The sequence below is a fragment of the Pongo abelii genome, chromosome 6 (assembly GCF_028885655.2).
Source record: "Pongo abelii isolate AG06213 chromosome 6, NHGRI_mPonAbe1-v2.0_pri, whole genome shotgun sequence".
NCBI classification, from domain to species: domain Eukaryota; kingdom Metazoa; phylum Chordata; class Mammalia; order Primates; family Hominidae; genus Pongo; species Pongo abelii.
In genome coordinates, this window is record NC_071991.2 from 72,574,013 (window position 1) to 72,592,370 (window position 18,358).

The 18,358-nt window shown below is 38.3% G+C and overlaps 1 protein-coding gene across 1 annotated transcript in view; it reads right to left on the minus strand.

Moving 5' to 3' along the window:
• Positions 1-3,132: 3,132 nt before the first annotated feature.
• The window catches only part of SCIN (scinderin), a 78,345-nt gene continuing 63,119 nt past the window's right edge, over positions 3,133-18,358 (minus strand). Inside the window, exons 11-16 of the mRNA XM_002818193.6 lie at positions 16,236-16,406; positions 12,423-12,600; positions 12,031-12,152; positions 7,198-7,275; positions 4,843-4,903; positions 3,133-4,148 (exon numbers count right to left, since the gene is read on the minus strand). Of these exons, the coding sequence (XP_002818239.1) occupies positions 4,021-4,148; positions 4,843-4,903; positions 7,198-7,275; positions 12,031-12,152; positions 12,423-12,600; positions 16,236-16,406 (738 nt within the window). The 3' untranslated portion in view covers positions 3,133-4,020. The remainder of the gene's footprint in view (positions 4,149-4,842; positions 4,904-7,197; positions 7,276-12,030; positions 12,153-12,422; positions 12,601-16,235; positions 16,407-18,358) is intronic.

Below are 18,358 nucleotides of genomic sequence, written 5' to 3' on the forward strand. Positions count from 1 at the left end.
ATGTATAATACATGTCATACTTTAAAAAATCTAACACAAGTCTTTAAAATTAAAAGGGGAGTTAACATAGTGAAGAGAAAATAAGACAACAGAGCAAGGCAGACAATTTTTGAAAATATATTTAAAAAATTACAACACACCCATCCTGTATATATAGTGAATACTATTATTCTTTTCTTCATTTTGATTAGAATTATATCCCTCTGAATAACCTATACAGTCCAGAAATTGTTTTGAAGCCAGTTTACTGATTATCTTGCAAAACAAAGCAAACAAATGATAGCTAAGGCCATAAAACAATTGTTGACTTTACCTGGGTACTATGTTTCCTGGTTGTTTGCTCAAAGTAATGCCATAACTTGATTCTTTATTTTAATTCTTGAGATGTACTACTCTTTTTAAAATTATTTTTATTTTTGTTTTTGTAGAGATGGAATCTCACTGTGTTGCCCAGGCTGGAGTACTGTGGCTATTCACAGTTGCTATCATAGCTCACTACAGCCTTAAACTTCCTCTCGCCTCAGTCTCCCAAGTAGCTGGGACTACAGGCACATACCACTGTGCCCAGCTTATTATTTCTTACTAGATTAATTATTTCTAATTAGTGCTTGATTTTTCTGGATTCATTTACATATATATATATTTTTTGTTGATTAGTCACAAATTTCACACAACTAGGAGTGTACTATATTGTTTGGGGCAAGAAAGGGTCCATAAAGCACTGGTAGCTGAGGCTAAATATATTTGTTTTGGTTTCTGATCCCCAAAATCCATGAGTAAAAGCAGAGAAGAAATAAATCTAATATTTCATATTAAAAATTAGTAAGTATTAGCTCCACCAAAGAAAAAAAAGAAAGTAATTATAAAACGTTTCTATTTATTAATTAGGCTGTATGAAACTGCATTTCAATTCCAAAGGACTAATTTCTATAAGGAATTACATGTAATTTGAGTTTTAAGACTACACAGTATCATTGAACAATGGAACACTCTCTAGAATAATTTTCTTTAATCCCGCAAACGTTCACCTTTTTAGAAGTAGGTTTTGTTTTTGTTTTATATGGATTTTGCTTGTGTTGCAGATGTTTCTTCAAGCCACATCAGCTTTAGGTGTGAAATTAAAATACCAACTCCATAGGGCTCATAAGTGTTCTTGCAATAGCAGCTGTAGTTGCTGACAATTTGTGTTCACCTCTACTGGTCAGGCTGAGCAATGGGCATAGGTACTTCCTCCCCACAGTACTTGTGCTGCTGATGCTGTTTTTTGTTTGTTTGTTTGTTTGTTTTTGTTTTTGTTTTTGTTTTTTGTGAGACAGAGTCTCACTCTGTTGCCCAGGCTGGAGTGCAGTGGCATGATCTCAGCTCACTGCAAGCTCCGCCTCCCGGGTTAAAGCCATTCTCCTGCCTCAGCCTCCCGAGTAGCTGGGACTACAGGTGCCCACCACCACGCCCGGCTAATTTTTTGTATTTTTAGTAGAGATGGGGTTTCACTGTGTCAGCCAGGATGGTCTCGATCTCCTGACCTCGTGATCCACCCGCCTCGGCCTCCCAAAGTGCTGGGATTACAGGCGTGAGCCACCGCCCAGCCTGATGCTGCTGTCTTGTTACCATCACTGCCTCGGATTCCCTGGGTTTGCGATTTGGAAAAGTAGTATTCTCACATCTCAGGCTGTGATGAAATTTTTTCTAGTCCAGTGGTGACAGTGGAAGAGAACCCTGTGGAATCTCCCTGTTTCTCTAGACTTCAGCCCATTCTACCAGGCATGCTTTCCTTTCAAGGCCTTTGCTGTTGGTACTCCTTCGGCCTGGGTGTAACCCTGAGGTTCACTCCCCACTCACTATCGATTCTTTTTTTTTTTTTTAATTTTTATTTATTTATTTTTTTACACAGAGTTTCACTCTTATTGTCCAAGCTAGAGTGCAATGGCGTGATCTCAGCTCACTGCAGCCTCTGCCTCCCAGGTTCAAGCGATTCTCCTGCTTCAGCTTCCTGAGTAGCTGGGATTACCGGCACCTGCCACCACGCCTGGCTAATTTTTGTATTTTTAGTAGAGACGGAGTTCACCATGTTGTCCAGACTGGTCTCAAACTCCTGACCTCAAGTGATTCGCCTGCCTCAGCCTCCCAAAGTGCTGGGATTACAGGTGTGAGCCACCGCACCTGGCCTCGATTCTCTGTTTAGATATCACCTACTTAACTACACCTCCCCTGACCATCCTATTAGTATTGCCTAGCCTCCTTCCCTGTATTTTCTTCTCCACAGCACATATCTTCTAATGTATTTTATAATATATCTATGTGTTGATTTGGGTTTTTTTTGCCACTTCTGTAGAATATAAACTCCATAAAAGTTTAGATTTTGTCTATTTCATTCATGTTGAGTCCAAAGTGCCTGAAAGAGTGCCTGATACTGAATAGATGTCTAATGAATATTTATTGAATGAATAGTGCCTTGAAGTACAGCTTCTCTCTGCTTCCTTACCTCCCACGCAAGCTCCAGGATCTCATGGGAGCATTCACCATTAGGCCATAATAAAACTGGGCCCACTTCTCCATGCCAGGACCCAATTTGAAATACATATGCCCTTCATTTCCCCAGAGAGAAGGTAAGAACTCCTCAGATCACTTCCCTGCTTCATTTCTTCTTCCCATGGAAATGTACCTTCCCCTCCTCAACTACCCAGTCCTCTATCCAATGACCAAATTCAGTTCCTACTTTATTGGGGATCCAGATTCTGTCTCAACTCCTGTTTTCTGGGGACCTATGTTTTGCATGCAATCTCATATTTTAAAATTTTCATAATGATCTGACCATGAACAGCTGTTGAATTTTGACCACCTGAGGATGAATTAAGAAATACTAAACTCAAATCTACTTATGCATAGATGTATTTGACCTTAAAATTAATAGTGTAATTAACTCATCAAATTTGAATAAAATGTCATTAACACAAAACTTTCGAAGAGATGTATTTTAATAATGAAAGACAGCATTAGTGAGGTTTTTCCTGTATGTATCTTTTGTGATATTAAACATGTACTGTCAAATGTCTATCTATCTATCTATCTATCTATCTATCTATCTATCTATCTAAGTGGATAACAATACAATTCATTTTGTCATGAAAGAGCTGTGTTTTCAAAGGCTTTTAATAAGGTTAAAAAAGATAAAATTCCTCTTAGAAAATAACGCTTAGCAGTTAATGGCATCAAAGTCACATTGACTAAAGAAGGAAAATAGCAATCAATTGTTAAAGCCACCTTAACATAAACCTTATTGCAAGTATACAAATCTTTTGAACACAATCTATAGAAAAGAGAATAACTTCCAAGGCATTACAACTTTTTCTCTGGCATGTTAAAAAACAAGTTTGACTAATGGCTAATGCATTATAAAATTTACTATCTGACAAATCTCTCTAGATTATGCATAGTATTTTACTTTTGAAAGGTCATAAAAAAGATATAAATCAGTTTCCATAAGAGCTAATATTGGCCCATAACGAAAGTTTCCTTCAGGTTATTTTAATGTATTAACGTAAGAAAACTCCAGTTTAAGAAGAATTTCAAGCCAAAACTAAGCATTAAAAAATAGGCATTTGGTTGAGGTTAATTTCTTTTTTTTTTTTTTTTTTGAGACAGAGTGTCTGTTGCGCAGGCTGGAGTGTGGTGGCGCAATCCTGGCTCACTGCAACCTCAGCCTCCTGGGTTCAAGCAATTTTCCTGTCTCAGCCTTCCAAGTAGCAGAGACTACAGGCGTGCACCACCATGTCCAGCTAATTTTTTTGTATTTTTAGTAGAGGCAGGGTTTCGCCATGTTGGCCAGGCTGGTCTCGAAATCCTGACCCCAATGATCCGCCTGCCTCAGCCTCCCAAAATGCTGGGATTACAGGTGTGAGCCACCGCGCCCGGCCTTAATTTTCAAAAGACAAATAAACAAAAAGGTTTTCTTGTTCCTCTCCCAAAACAGCAATGAGATAACTGCCTTGTAATGTTTGTTTGCTTTTTACAAACACCAATTTACCACTTGCTGGAATCCCAGCCCAGGAACCAGCCTGTGAACGTGGGTGGCTCATGGCCCTGTTTTATGATGACAATTGGTGTCCTCTTGTCTCTTCCAGAAGGGTCTGTCTCAAGGTACATTTTGGCTAAAAAGAGTTGTAAAGACATATAAATTCAGTTAGTTTGAGTTAAACTAAAGTAACTGCAGATTGAAAATTCTTCGAATAAAAGTAATAAATTAAATTTCCAGAAGAACAAATAAATATTGGCCACATTGAAAATGAAAATTCTTTGAATACAATTCTTCAAATGAAAGTAATAAATTAAATTTCCATTGACCAGGTAGACAAATACAATTTCTTTTTGATTTCTCTCATCTGCCATGAAAGGCAACATGCGAGTCTCATTAATGCCTGAAAGAATTCCAAGTTTTATGGAATTGTCCTTGTGGCATAATTATTGTTATACGTTTCAGTAAAAGCAAAATTGTGCCAGAAAGAACAGCATTGTCAAAAGGAAGTTTATAAAATCTGGCTTATCGCAGTCATGGAGGTTTTACTCTTATCATAATAAAACAAGGGTTGAAATGAATTTAAGTTTTTCAGGTTAAATTGATATAATTCTATTCTAGATTAGAAAACAAAACATATTTTTTCTTGTGCCCATTTGGAAATTCTCCAGTTCAAAAAATCCCATTACTCTTTAGTTTTGAGGAGGAATGCTAAGCTACTTCTTGATTTTGAAATGTATTTTTGTAAGACATGGTGGCAAAGAGCAAGTCAGACACTCGGTCATAATGGTGCCCAGTTACTGCTATAATTGTCCATCGATTGAGCTTACCAGACTTCAGAGATTCTTTTTTCTCAACTTCATTAGCATCTTTGCCAATCCAAATAAATATCTGAAAAATGAAACAATAACAATATGTATGATTTTTGGGATGTTGACTCAGTGCTAGGCCCTGTGTAAAGTGCTTCACACACACATTGCTCATTCAATCTTCACAATATCCGCAGAAGTTAGGGATGTGGAGGCGGTGGCCCAGAGAGGTACCATCACTTTCCCAGTGTTCACACTTATCAGGAGACACCTAAATTTACATCCAGCCAGTTTCACTTCAGATTTCACACTTGGATATTTTATGTTTACATGGCATTTTCTAGTTTGTAAAGTGATCTTTCACAAAAAAAACAGATTGTCTGGGTGGATTTTTTTTTTTCATCCACCCCCTAGGGTGTGACAGCAGTCGAAGGAAACCAAAATATTTCACCTCTGAATACACTTCTTTGACATATTTCGAGATGGCTGTTCAGAGGACTTGCAAACAGAGATAGCCCTGCAAAGCTGCCTTTTGTAGGGGAAGATCTGCATCTGTAGAGAATCTGCAGTGGTGCAGCCGGACTTTCTCTGAGGCCTTCCCTTTTCGGGATCTAGGGAAGATTAACTGAGAGTCTCACACTCTTAAAGGTCTGAAAGAAACATTTACCATCTATACTTTATGTGAGGTTTTATCCATAACAAGACCACCTTTCCTAGCCAGGCCTCTTCTCTCCCTCCCATAACCAGTTTTGGCATCCTTCAATCCCCCATTATTTCTGTAACTTCAAAATGGTACAAAAGCATCAACCATCCAGCCATTTATTTAGTTCTTGCATTCTGTATGACTCCTGTGCACATTAATATATTTGTATGCCCTTTCTCCTATTAATCTGCCTTTTATCAACTGATTTTTATGTGAACCTTTGGACAGTGAAGGGGAAATTTTCCCTTGGCCCTTACACAGTCATTATCCCCATTTCCTAGATGTGGATCTTGGCTGGAAGAGACCACATGTGGACCACATGTAGAGCTTGTCTGTGGGTGATCCCAGACTCCCTCTAGGAACCTTTGATTTAATGTTAGTGTTTTTCTCCTCTAGTAGCTTGCCCTCCCTATAAGATGTTGGTAAAAATGCTATAATGTTTAGTATTTAAATAGCAATTTTTTTAAAAAAATTGATATAATTATACAATCTGTATATATCCTTCTCCTTGTCAAGTGTGTGGGTGGGGGTACTTTAATGCTGAAAAAAATTTCCTGAATTACCTTATTTTTGAAATCACTTTAAAATCGCTGTGGCAGAGCAATTTTGGTCAGTTACATTTAGATTGTATTCTATTTCATACTGAAAGTGCTGAAATATTTGTGTGCAGGGAATAGAACAAATCATGAAAGCATGGTAATTTAAATAAAAAGTATGATTTTAAAAAATGAAATGTGGCATGGTAAATATTCTAAAAAGTATCCATGATTACAGAAACAGGAGTTGACTACAAATGAGAAAAATTAAATATATATCTGAATAAGGAAGTGTAATTCTTCTTTAATTCTTAAATACACAAGAATGTTTTATTGACCTGGAGATTAAAATCTCATCTAGAAATAAGTAATCCGTTCACTTGGCAAGAATCTGAGCCTGGGCCCTCAAGTCAAACATGGTCATTGTAGATCAGAAGCTAGGGTGTGATATAACTGAATGGTTTATCAATTGGGAACAAACTTAAAAGGAACAATCTCTGTGCTTGACTCTACGACTAGGCCTAATTCAGATAAGCATTTCACACTTGTTCTATATAGTTTAGTTCATAATATACTTACTTTTCTCTTTCACTGTTAATTTACATAGAGGTTAAAAACCTATCAGATGTGGCATGTCAAATCACCATTAATTTCCTTGAAAATTAAGATAAATAAAACAGTAACATATTTTACTGTGTAGATTCAAAGCTATTCTGCCTGTTTCTTCCCCAGGGGAGGGGTACCCATGACTTCTTGTCAAATTTCAAGAGAAACTTTGAATATGTCAGTTTCCTCAATGGCATTGTACCCCCATGACACTGTACACACGAATGCACTTATTAGTTAAATGAATTATAAACAAATTAGGAATGAGTAACTTACAAATAAATGAAAAATAAAAGTTTTTTGCCTACAACTGTAAAGCCAAAGACGGTAGCTCTGGAATTATTTTCATAGTAAGAAATCAACTTGCCATATGTATTAGTTTCATTTTTTACCAAATGTGTGTATGTGTTTTTTAAATACAGCCTAAATCTCTAGGCTCATTTATATCTAGACTTACCATTTCTCAAATCAAGTTCTGTCTTCTCCCAACCAAAAATGCATTCTCTTCTTATGAACAAAATGTAGTTTTACCTGTTCCCAAGCATCTAGTAACATGACATCATCTTCTGCTAAATCATCCTGTGTGAACTCTCCTGGAACCTCTTCAATCTGAAAGGTATAAAAAGCTATATGAGCAAGAAGTAAAGCAGTAATTTTTCTAATACATAGGATAGAAATGCCCTGTATTTTTTTTTGAGTATAGTGAAAATAAAATTTGGTAGTAATTTTTTTCTTCTTTTTCAGGTAATAAAAATTTAAATAATTGTTCATTAATTTGGCATCACAAACTAGTAGTATTTTATTTGGCCAGCACAGTATTTAATATAAACATTGCATTTGTGAAATTAAATAATTCAAATATAAAGCTGGTGGAACCTTAAATTATTTTGAACTTTGAGAGGAATGTGGCTATGTGGCCTGAGTCTTGAGGCATGCACTCAAGCTTTTGTCTTTTTTTCTGCAAATAATTAGGAAGACCAAAGAGTGCCAGAGGTAAGACCCCCCTCAGATCACCACTCCTCACAGAGTAAGAAAGTACTCTTCCTTGGAATGTATTAATAGCAATCTGTAACCAATCAAATCACTGTCAGTATACACTGGTCTTATATAAAAAATTACATAATCCTGCTAAAATTTCTCTGTTTCTGCCTATTGTCAGTGAAACTTTAACTCCTCCACTTTAAAATGCTGACCCCATGCATTTGGAGTCAGTGTTTTCTGGGTGGCTATCCTTAAGCTTTGCATTTCAATAAACTATATATTTAATCACATTTTCTAAATCTCATCCTTAGGGTCGACACATTTGAATGCCCACATATATAGTCAATTTGCTCACAATCCTCTGTACTTCCAGTCCTTTATGACTAGTTGTTTCACAGATTTATGTTGCCTATCTAGTTCCTAAAAACATTTGAGTTTATGGTCTGAGTATTAAATTATCTTTCACTTTGTAGGTCAAGATTACTTTTAAAAAGTCAATAGGGCCAGGTGTGGTGGCTCACGCCTGTAATCCCAGCACTTCGGGAGGCCGAGATGGGCGGATCACGAGGTCAGGAGTTCAAGACCAGCCTGGCCAATATGGTGAAACTGTGTCTCTACTAAAAATACAAAAATTAGCCGGGTGTGGTGGCAGGCGCCTATAGTCCCAGCTACTTGGGAGGCTGATGTAGGAGAATTGCTTGAACCTGGGAGGTGGAGATTGCAGTGAGTCAAGACAGTGCCATTGCATTCCAGCCTGGGGAACAGAATGAGACTCCGTCTCAGGAAAAAAAAAAAAGAGAGAAAGAGAGAACAAGTCAATAGGCCTGGTCATTTTAATAAATCAAAAATTTTCAATAAGATGACATTATAACATAATATTGCATATACAAATTTTTTTTATTTTTAATGGGTTAAATTGTGTTAAATTATAGTTAGCATTAAAGGGTAATGGAAGGGTTAGCTTCATCCACCCAATACCAGTGGGCATGTATTAATCTAAAGTTCAGTATTTTTAGAGAATTCTGAGTGAAAACCCCCCTGATCCTTAGGCAGGAGTTTGGATTTTGGTTCCCCATTCTTTATTCACTCCCTCTGGCATGTGACTTTGCGGTGCTATGGAGCTGACTGGGGCCTTGGCCATGTCATATTAGCAAAGGCGACTCAGCAAGGGCCTTTTTGTGTCCTTGACTTTGTCACTGGAAAAATATGTATAAACTCAAAACATGCGCCCAGCATAGATAAACCTAGTTCCCAGCAGCCTGCAGACATCTGAGCATGACAATTCATGTTTGTTGTAATCTGATGAGATTTTGAGATTGTTATACAAAATAAACAAAACAAAAAACCTTGACCATTTAGAAGGCAAAGGATTTGTTTATATTATCTTTTTAGAGGACATATACCAATCACATAATGATTTTAAAAAGAAAAACTTTAAATAGCACTTACTTGATGTCAGGCACTGTTCTAATCTTTTATATGCAACAGCTAAGTTATTATTCACAACAACTCTATGAAGTAGGTACTAAGATTACCACCATTTTAGAGTTGAGACAACTACAGCCCAGACAGGCTCAGTAACCAGCCTAAAGTCACACAGCCAGCAAGTACTACCACCAGATAAGTGACAGCACATGGGCAGATTGGTTCTAAAAGCTGTGCTTTTAGCTAATAAGCTCTGCTGCCTTGTAGCTGCCTTGTAGGAATCTACACGTGTAAAGCCTACTTTCTGATAGTAATTATAAGATCAAAGATTTGTTAGCAACAATCCTTTGCCTTAAACTATAAAGGGAGCAGAAGGGGTTCCAAATATCAAACAAGAAAATGAGTTGGTGCAGAGGAAATGTATATTTCTCTTAAAGGCTAATATATGTGCATAACAAAAAGCCAAAGACTAACAGATCTTTTTTCTTTAAACACACTGAGAACAAAGCCTAGGTACTTGTTTTTGTAAAATATATTTTTCTTGGAAACAAACATCTAATTTATAGCAATGTTAATAAATAATTCTAATAAGAAATTATAGAAGCATATGCTGAAAAATAAGTTGCTTGGATGCAGTATCAAGTTACCAGTCAAAACAATAAAACAGCAGATTTTTCTGATGACAAATCTATAAAATATAGCAAGTTCAGGGATTTCCTGTAAAGTAGGTGAGCAAATTGTGGTATACAGCAAGCAAATATTTATCTCAATGCACTGTTTAAATCTTTAACTTGTAGGTCAAATCATTTATAAGCTTCAAGGGAGACTTGAACCACTTCATCTCAAATAATTTTATTTCTAGTAATCAAAATATCTGACAAAGTACACGGGAAATTTTCTTTCCTGTGTTGAAAAATAAAGTTTTCATTTATTCACTAGGGCATGTTGACCAAAATCTGTAGATCAAATTTTATATAAAAGAAGAATTCATTCTTTAAATGAAAAATTTACCAAAAACTTAGCATGTCGAACAGAGAAAGTATAACTTTTTTTTGAAATTTAGGTGAGAGGCTGTGGTTCAGGATGATATTTCAGAGCCCAGTGTAAAATCACTCCTGTATTCTTTTGTATTGGATGTTTGTTTCCCCCCAGAATTCCTATGTTAAACCCCTAGCCCCCAATGGCATGGTAGTAGGAGGTGGGGCCTTTGGGAGGTAATTAGGTTCAGATGAGGCCACGAGGGTACAGTGCCCCTGCTTAGTGTCTGTCTTAACAAAGAAAGAACAAGACTAGAGCTTGCTCTCTTGGCCATGTGAGGACACAAGAAGGCTAGGAAGTGGCCCCTCACCAGACATCAGATCTGCTGGTGCCTTAATCTTGGACTTCTCAGCCTTCAGAACCGTGAAAAATAAATGTTTGTGGTTTAAACCACACAGTCAATGGTATTTTTGTTATATAGGAGCTTGAACTAAGACATGCATACACATACTTCTAATTTTACTTCTGACTGGACTGGAAGTCAAAGCTTGTAAATGACTATGAAATAAAACATTCCTGTTGATATCAGTTAATTTGTAACTGCATATATAGCTTTCTGTGATTTTTGCCCAGTGATCATAATATTTCCATAATATTTTTAATTCAGTCAATATGGTGAAAATTTTTACTCCCCTGGGAAATTGACATGTAAAATTTACACAGTTTGATCAGAAATAATGATTGCTGCCCACAGAAAATGCCAAATTATTAAATTAACAAATCTAGCCACATATATATTCATACAGCAACTGCATGCTCACACAGGTATAAAGTAGCTGGTACTTTTAAGAGCAGCTTAATCTATATAGGACATCACAACATTAATGCTTTCACATTAATTATATCATTAACCCTTAAAATACCCTGTGTAAGGAACAGAAAACCAAATACTGCAGGTTCTCACTTATAAGTGGGAGCTAAATGATGAGAACACATGGACACATAGAGAGGAACAACACACACTGGGGCCTATCAAAAGGTGGAAGGTGGGATGAGGGAGACAATCAGGAAAAATAACTAATGGATACTAGGCTTAATACCTGGGTGATGAAATAATCTGTACAACAAACCCCCACGACACAAGTTTACCTATGTAATGAACCTGCACATGTACCCCTGAACTTAAAATAAAAGTTAAAAAAAAAAATATCCTGTGTAGAGCAAAGGTTGTCACCGTGGTTTGTGGGCAGGCTGAAACTGAGATTCAGAACAGTAGCATGTCTGAAAGTGTCAGAGCCACATGTGAATGCCCATCCTGGCATTGTTAGGTTCTATCTCACTGTTTTTTGTTTTTTTTTTGAGATGGAGTCTCACTCTGTTGCCCAGGCTGGAACACAGTGGTGCCAGTGGTGCGATCTTGGCTCACTGCAACCTCTGCCTCCTGGGTTCAAGAGATTCTCCTGTCTCAGCCTCCCAAGTAGCTGGGACTACAGGCACGCACCACCATGCCTGACTAATTGTTGTATTTTTAGTAGAGAGGGGGTTTCACCACATTGGCCAGGCTGGTCTTGAACTCCTTGATCTCGTGATACACCAGTCTCAGCTTCCCAAAGTGCTGGGATTACAGGCATGAGCCACTGTGCCCAGCCTTTTTTTTTTTTTTTTTTTACAGAGTTTTACTCTTGTTGCCCAGGCTGGAGTGGAGTGGAGTGGCATGACCTTGGCTCACTGCAACCTCCACCTCCTGGGTTCAAGTGATTCTCCCGCCTCAAGCCTCCTGAGTAGCTTGAATTACAAGTGTGCACCACCACATCCAGCTAATTTTTGTATTTTTAGTAGAGACGGTTTCTACATGTTGGTCAGGCTGGTCTCGAACTCCTGACCTCAGGTGATCCACCTGCCTCAGCCTCCCAAAGTGCTGGGATTACAGGCATGAGCCCCCGCACCCAGCCCTATCCCACTGTTTTTAAAGACACTTACAACAAATCTTCCAGTTTTGTTAGAGCAGCCATAAAGCCGAGGTGGATGGTCTTCAGCCTGGGTTTCCAGTAGTGGTGAGGTCTGGTAGTCTTTTTTCCCTCCAAGGGAATTCCAGAACTCCTCTGTGGAAAACACACTCAGTTATCCAGTGCATTTTCAGGGACATATGCTTGCTGTTGCTTTACATGAACAAATATTATCTCATCTTGATTTCAATGTTGAGAAATTACTTAAAGAAATCAGGTACCATCACCCACCCACCTCTGCAACTAATGGAGAGATTGTCAACCCTTATAAGCCATTAGAAAGTGACTTTTTGGTGAAAAAAAGATGATTAGCAATCATATCAGTATAAATTCTAGTTAGTGCCCTTGGCCCCACAGCACACACACCTGGCTCCTTGCCTTCTTGGATCCTTAAGGTTTTGCACTTGAGGACACTTGCTACATACTCTGCTCCTTTCTCCTCCTCCTGGCTAGCACCTTTTCCTACCCAGATGTAGCCACTATTTTGTGGCAGTTTCAGGACAAAAACATCGTTAGAATTCAGTGAATTTGCATCAACATCAACCTGGAATATGAAGAAAAATAAAACAATGATTCAAATTCATTGCTGCTCCCTCAATAAACATGTCCCAGAAGCTGTGACTGTGGTGAACCATACATAGCCTTCTGCCCTATCCCAGGAAATTAATTCAGGGCAGCTCTGGGACACCACTATGGTGTTTTAAACCCTAGAGTAGGAGCACTTTGGTCTGTGTCACTTGTGAATTTGTGACTCTGTGTCTGTCTCTGTGAGAAACTGTCTGACCATATGACTGTGCTACTATGTCACTGGTATGACTTTCTGCATAATTGTCAAACAAGTGTGACGTGTGATTCCAGAAAGAGGAAGAAGAACCAGTAAGCAAGACTGAGGGGGAGCAGCTGAGACGGAGGAGGAAAACAAGAGTGTAAAGTGATCTTGAGGCCAAGTGAGGAAAATGCTTCAAGAAGGCAGGGGTGATTTGCTGTGCCAAATGGTGCTGCTTGGCCAACCACACTGAACTGCCAGGATGAAGGCATCCATGATGTGGAGAGTTGAATTTCGCCAGGTTTGTCAGGAGCCTGTCGAAGGAGAGAACACTAGAGGTGGAAGGAACGGCTGTTGGAAGTTTTAAAGGGATGTCCAGGAATTGGGAACATTCAGGAAAATGGTTAAAGTCCTCTCTCAGCAGGAATGAGGCACAGACCAAGCTCAAAGGAATCTATCAGATGTGATGATGGAGAATTACAGGAACCAAGTCTGGCTTCCAGGGCTTCCAATTTCTAATATAAACAGCTCATTATGGGTACAGAGGAAAGAGCCAGGATGATGGCTAGAAGGTGACAAGAGACCTGTGCCCAGACTGGTGTGAGATCAGGAAATGAGATCTAAAACAGAACCTTTATAAAGCCTTAGCCTGCCGGGAGATGAAGACAGGAAGACCTGTAAAATGACCTTGACTGGTGCATTTCAGAGAGGTTGGGAATGTGAAAGCTGGTTTGAGAGGCTGCAAGGAAATAAAGAGATGCACACAAAGCAGCTGATGAGGTCTCACAAAGGAATGTCCACTGGGGAAGAGATCAGAATGTAACAATGGTGCATTTTGGTTGACTTTCCCATCTGAAATCAACTGAGAATGCCCATAGATAATGAATGCTTAAATGTCATTTTGATAGTTTTTAAATGTCAAAAAAAAAATAGTCATAATTAAACACAGAAGAATCCGTGCACAGAAGGTTCTGGATGAGATCAATACATATGCTGGCATTTAAACCATATGACTGAATGAGACCACGGTGAAGGGGCCAAGGCCGAGGCTTGGAGCGCTCAAGAACTTAGAGGTCAAACAGAAGAGGAAAACGCAGCAAACTGACCCAAGAGGAGTGGCCGATAGGTTAGGAAGAAACCGTGGTAAGTGTGGGGATACATTCACCTAGTGAAAAAAGAAGTGTTCAATAAAACTGGAAAGGCCGAGTGGCAAATGCAAGTGGGAGGTTGAGAAAAATGAGATCAGAAAAGTGACCTTTGTTTGTGGCATGCGGCAGGTCATTGGCAAACTAGATAAAAACCATGTTCAGTGGACTAGTGGGATGGACACCTGATTGAGGTGGCTTTAGAGAGAACTGGCTTTAAAAAGTAGAGATGGTGAGTGAGTGAAAACACTCAAGACAAACCTTTCAATGATATGTGCTCTTAAGAAGGACAGCGAAATGATGCAGTAGCTGGAGAAGGTCATGGTCAAAGTCAAGACACAGTTTTTAAAGAAATGACAGGAGGTTTTTGTTACAGCCATCTTTGTAGTTCAAAGTGAATGATTCCAGATGGAAAAATAAATTGATGATACAGAATGAAAGGAGATTACTGCCTGCAATCATGATGAAATAGAAGTGGAATAAATGCACGGGAAAGACAGAAATCCAGGAGATCCCTTAGGAAAGCAAAAGAGGGAAGGATCCGAACAGAAGTTGGTGGCCAGATGGGCAGGGGAGGACTTGGGCCTTAGATAGGAGTGATAGTCTATGTAATAAACACTTAATAAATTATTTATTGATATATCACTGTATACAAATATATTACTCATTGCTAATTTATGGATAATAGTATATATATAATATATATAGTATATAATATTCACTTATGAGACACTTCATCACATGGAAATTCCTAATATAAAATATTTACTAATTTAAAAATATAAATAAAAATTTGATATTTATTTCATAAAAGAGGAAGGAAAGAGAATATATACACAGATGCAGACAAATTGATAGAGTTGCAGGGGAGTAGATAAGGTGATTTATGCCTGATTTATCTTCTCTGTGAACTCTGAACCAAAGTTATCAGTAGAGAGAAGGAGGTGCTGGGGATCTGGGGAGAAAGGAGGACATGAAGCGTGGGGTGTGAAGGAGGCAGCGGGTTCATGGATTCAGCTACAGGCCTGGAGAATTGCCAGAATGTGCATTCTGGAGTAAAGGAGCCAAAGGACAGGAGAGAGTTGTCAGAGATTAGATGACTGAAACAGATTTCTGAGGAGCTATAGTTACTGCAAATGGCAAAATTTAGTATAGGACCATGTGAGTGTGAGATGAAATGCGGTCAAGGAAAAGACTGCTGGAAGAGAGAAGCTGGAGAGATGGAAATAGTGAGATAATGAGATAATGGCTGAAGTCATTAAAGAAGAGGAGGACTGGCAGTTCAGTCTATGAAAGCACAAGAGGTCTAGAGGAGGGAAAGTCTGATATAAAGGAGAGAGGCAAGATAAAATCAAAGAGGTAAGGGTGAGCAGGGAGTGAACTTGTCCAGCCCCATCCCTGAGGCCATGGTGAGTGGGCCTTGGGAAAACACAAGTTCCACTTGAGAGGGCTGCCGGGGAATCTGTCCTCAGAGGACAGTCATAGAGAAATCAGGTGCAGGGAGAGGGAGGCTTAGAGAAGAAGTTGCAGGTGGAGGGATGAGATGACCAACCCAAGTTTAAGGGGTCTGCCGATTGACTTGTATGGAGGGCAAGTTTGGGGGAGAGCTCCAGGCTTGATATGCAGAGCATGCCAGGCAGCGTAAGGGTGATGTGGAAGACCTGGATTTCAATGGTGACTGGGGTGACAGGATTGTTCTAATGTGAAAGCACCTAGCCATTTAAAAACCTGGGCAGGCTGGCCTTGTCTATACCTGGAGGTCTTCTTATCTTGTGGCACCATGGCATGGGGTTTGATCCCAGCTGCTGTCAGAAACAGCTCATGGGGCCAGTTCAGTTATGGTTCTGGTCCAGTGTGGTGGGACATGCCTCCCATATTTGTTACGCTTGTGCAAACGAGGGCCTTCCCTCTCAAATGTCTCCAGTGTGGTCAGTCACCTGACCATCACCCGTGATCCATCCACCTCAGGCCTTTCAAGATGGAGCTTAAGCAGCCTCATGCTTTTGACAGCTAATTTGTGATAGTATTCTTAAAAATTTATTTGTTTGGGTTCAATGTAATTGAAAAATGTGAAAGTCCTGGTATCTGGAGTTTTACTTTTTACTCAAATCTCCTGCTTTAAGTGTTTTTAAAATTTTGAACAGTGGATTAATTATAGAAATGAAGGGAGTTTATTTGCCAAGTTTTAAAAGTCTCATATTTGCTGATGGCTCATGTCCATTGGGAAGCCCATAACTAGGGCATGTTTTACGGAATGCATGACATTACCTCCACAATTCTGGTGATAGATGCCAGGTTTCTCCGGACTTGAAAGAGGCGTGTAGGGGGAGCAGGTGCCTGACCTCCTTTCTTTGATGTTCCATTCTTGTAAATAATGAGCGGTTTGTCTTTGAACAAACTCAGCAGGTGAACAGGCTCTTTGCCTTGGGAGACTCGGATCTGATGGGGGAGAGGGGGAATAAAAGAAATGTAATTAGGAGTGCTGTGAAAGAAGGTTTTAGTTCCAAATGTGTTCTTATGTTGTCTTTTTGAAAATAAAACAAAAAATAAAAAGTCAAGAGCAGGAGGAATGATGATTAACAGAACATATAGGTTAATGATAATCAATTTTCCCTGTTGACTTAAGAATCTTTTGTTATCGCAGGCACGGTGTCCGTGAGTAGTTTCTTGTCAGGGGAAACATAACCATGCTCCAATACTTTCTGTTTTTGAAAAGTATGAAGATGTAGTCTGTTCATCTACATCTCCGAAAGAGAAAAGGTAACACCAAGGTGCTGGTATCTGCGACCTTATGTGAAAATCACTCTTCTTTCAAGGGCACCAGTAACACTTACAGATATTTACAGAAGTACTAGAATCTCATGTGTTTTGGATCTGGTTCAGAAGGTTAAGAGATATGCATTCAAATGCTTCAGAACATAAGATGACCCCAAATCATACTCATTATTTCTATATCTCTGTATTTGTAAAATAAAAAAAATTACACACACACACACACACACAAAGATTTCTATGCAAGCATTAAAAATGGGCAAAAATAAACAGAATATGTTTTCCACTTTTTAACTTACCTATAGAAATGTAATACTAGATATGCTCAATATAAGAAACTTTAAAAAATACAGTATAAAGACATTTCAGGATGAGAAAATTGAAAAAAAAGGGAAATTATTTGCTGGATTTTATTTATTAGCCCCAAATATTGGATTAGAATTTCCTATTTCTCACACAAACTATTGATGCATTTACATAAAGAGTCCAAATTTCATGTCAGTCTCCCATTGTTTTCATTTGTTCTGCCCTATGCTAAAATTGAACTGTCTCACTTCCCCTGATTTGTCTTTTCTAGAAGCCAGGTGAACGGGAATGCTGATGCATGTACTCATTACATGCATATACATACATGCATATAGGGAGGCCAAAAGGCATTGAAAATAACTGACTTCATAAGTATATTTCAATTAGTAGGAATTCAAATAAGTGAGAAGCAAATTATGGAAATGTTTTGTCAGTTATAGTCTCACAAATACCTAAAACTGTTAGCTTAGCATTTCATATAACATGGAGAAAACTTTAATTGCCAACATGAGAGAAAGAGAAACACTGATTAAGGCCCATCCCTTACTGTCAAAGGAGAATAAGAAAGAAAAAAGGCTGATTAAAAGATGTTCAATATGGTTAATATAGTCTACAAAGGAGCGTTGAAAACCGCAATACTTTAGTTTTTTCATGCATTATTGTAAGCTACTGCCATCTAGCGATTAAACTAAAAATTACCATTTTGTTGTCAATTTAGGATTCAACTGGCTGACAACTCACGGTAATTCATTAATTGAGTGCATCAAATATAGTACTATGAAATATGAAATATGTAAGACAATGCATATCTTCAAAGTTTTTTAATAGTTTGGTAAGTAATACCTTAAAGATCAACTAAATTCCATAGAATTGAGTGCATTTAAAGAATTCAGTCATTTCATTAATTTATTAATTAAAAGTAGCAAGTTAACTTATTTTTAAAAAGTTAATATGTGCCTTTAAATTTAGATTTAACTTGTTTTATGTATCTACTAACTTGTATCAAGATGGAAAGGAAACCAGCGGGAAGACCAACTTCAGCCTTCACATCTTACACTTTATGTTCTGAAGTGTCTAACTTGCCTCTCTCAATTATTACATTAAAATAAGCAATTACACACTTACAAAGATTTGAAAACAAGACAGAAAAACCCTTTTGTACCATATAGAGTCTTAGCTCCCTCGACACCAGGAATGAGGAAGTTAAACAGGCACAACCATGTAAAGGGAGTGTTTAATGCTGCTGTATCAGAAACTGTATCACTTGGCATTGGCCAAGTAAGCACCTGCTTTCAGTTTGAACTCTAATCTGT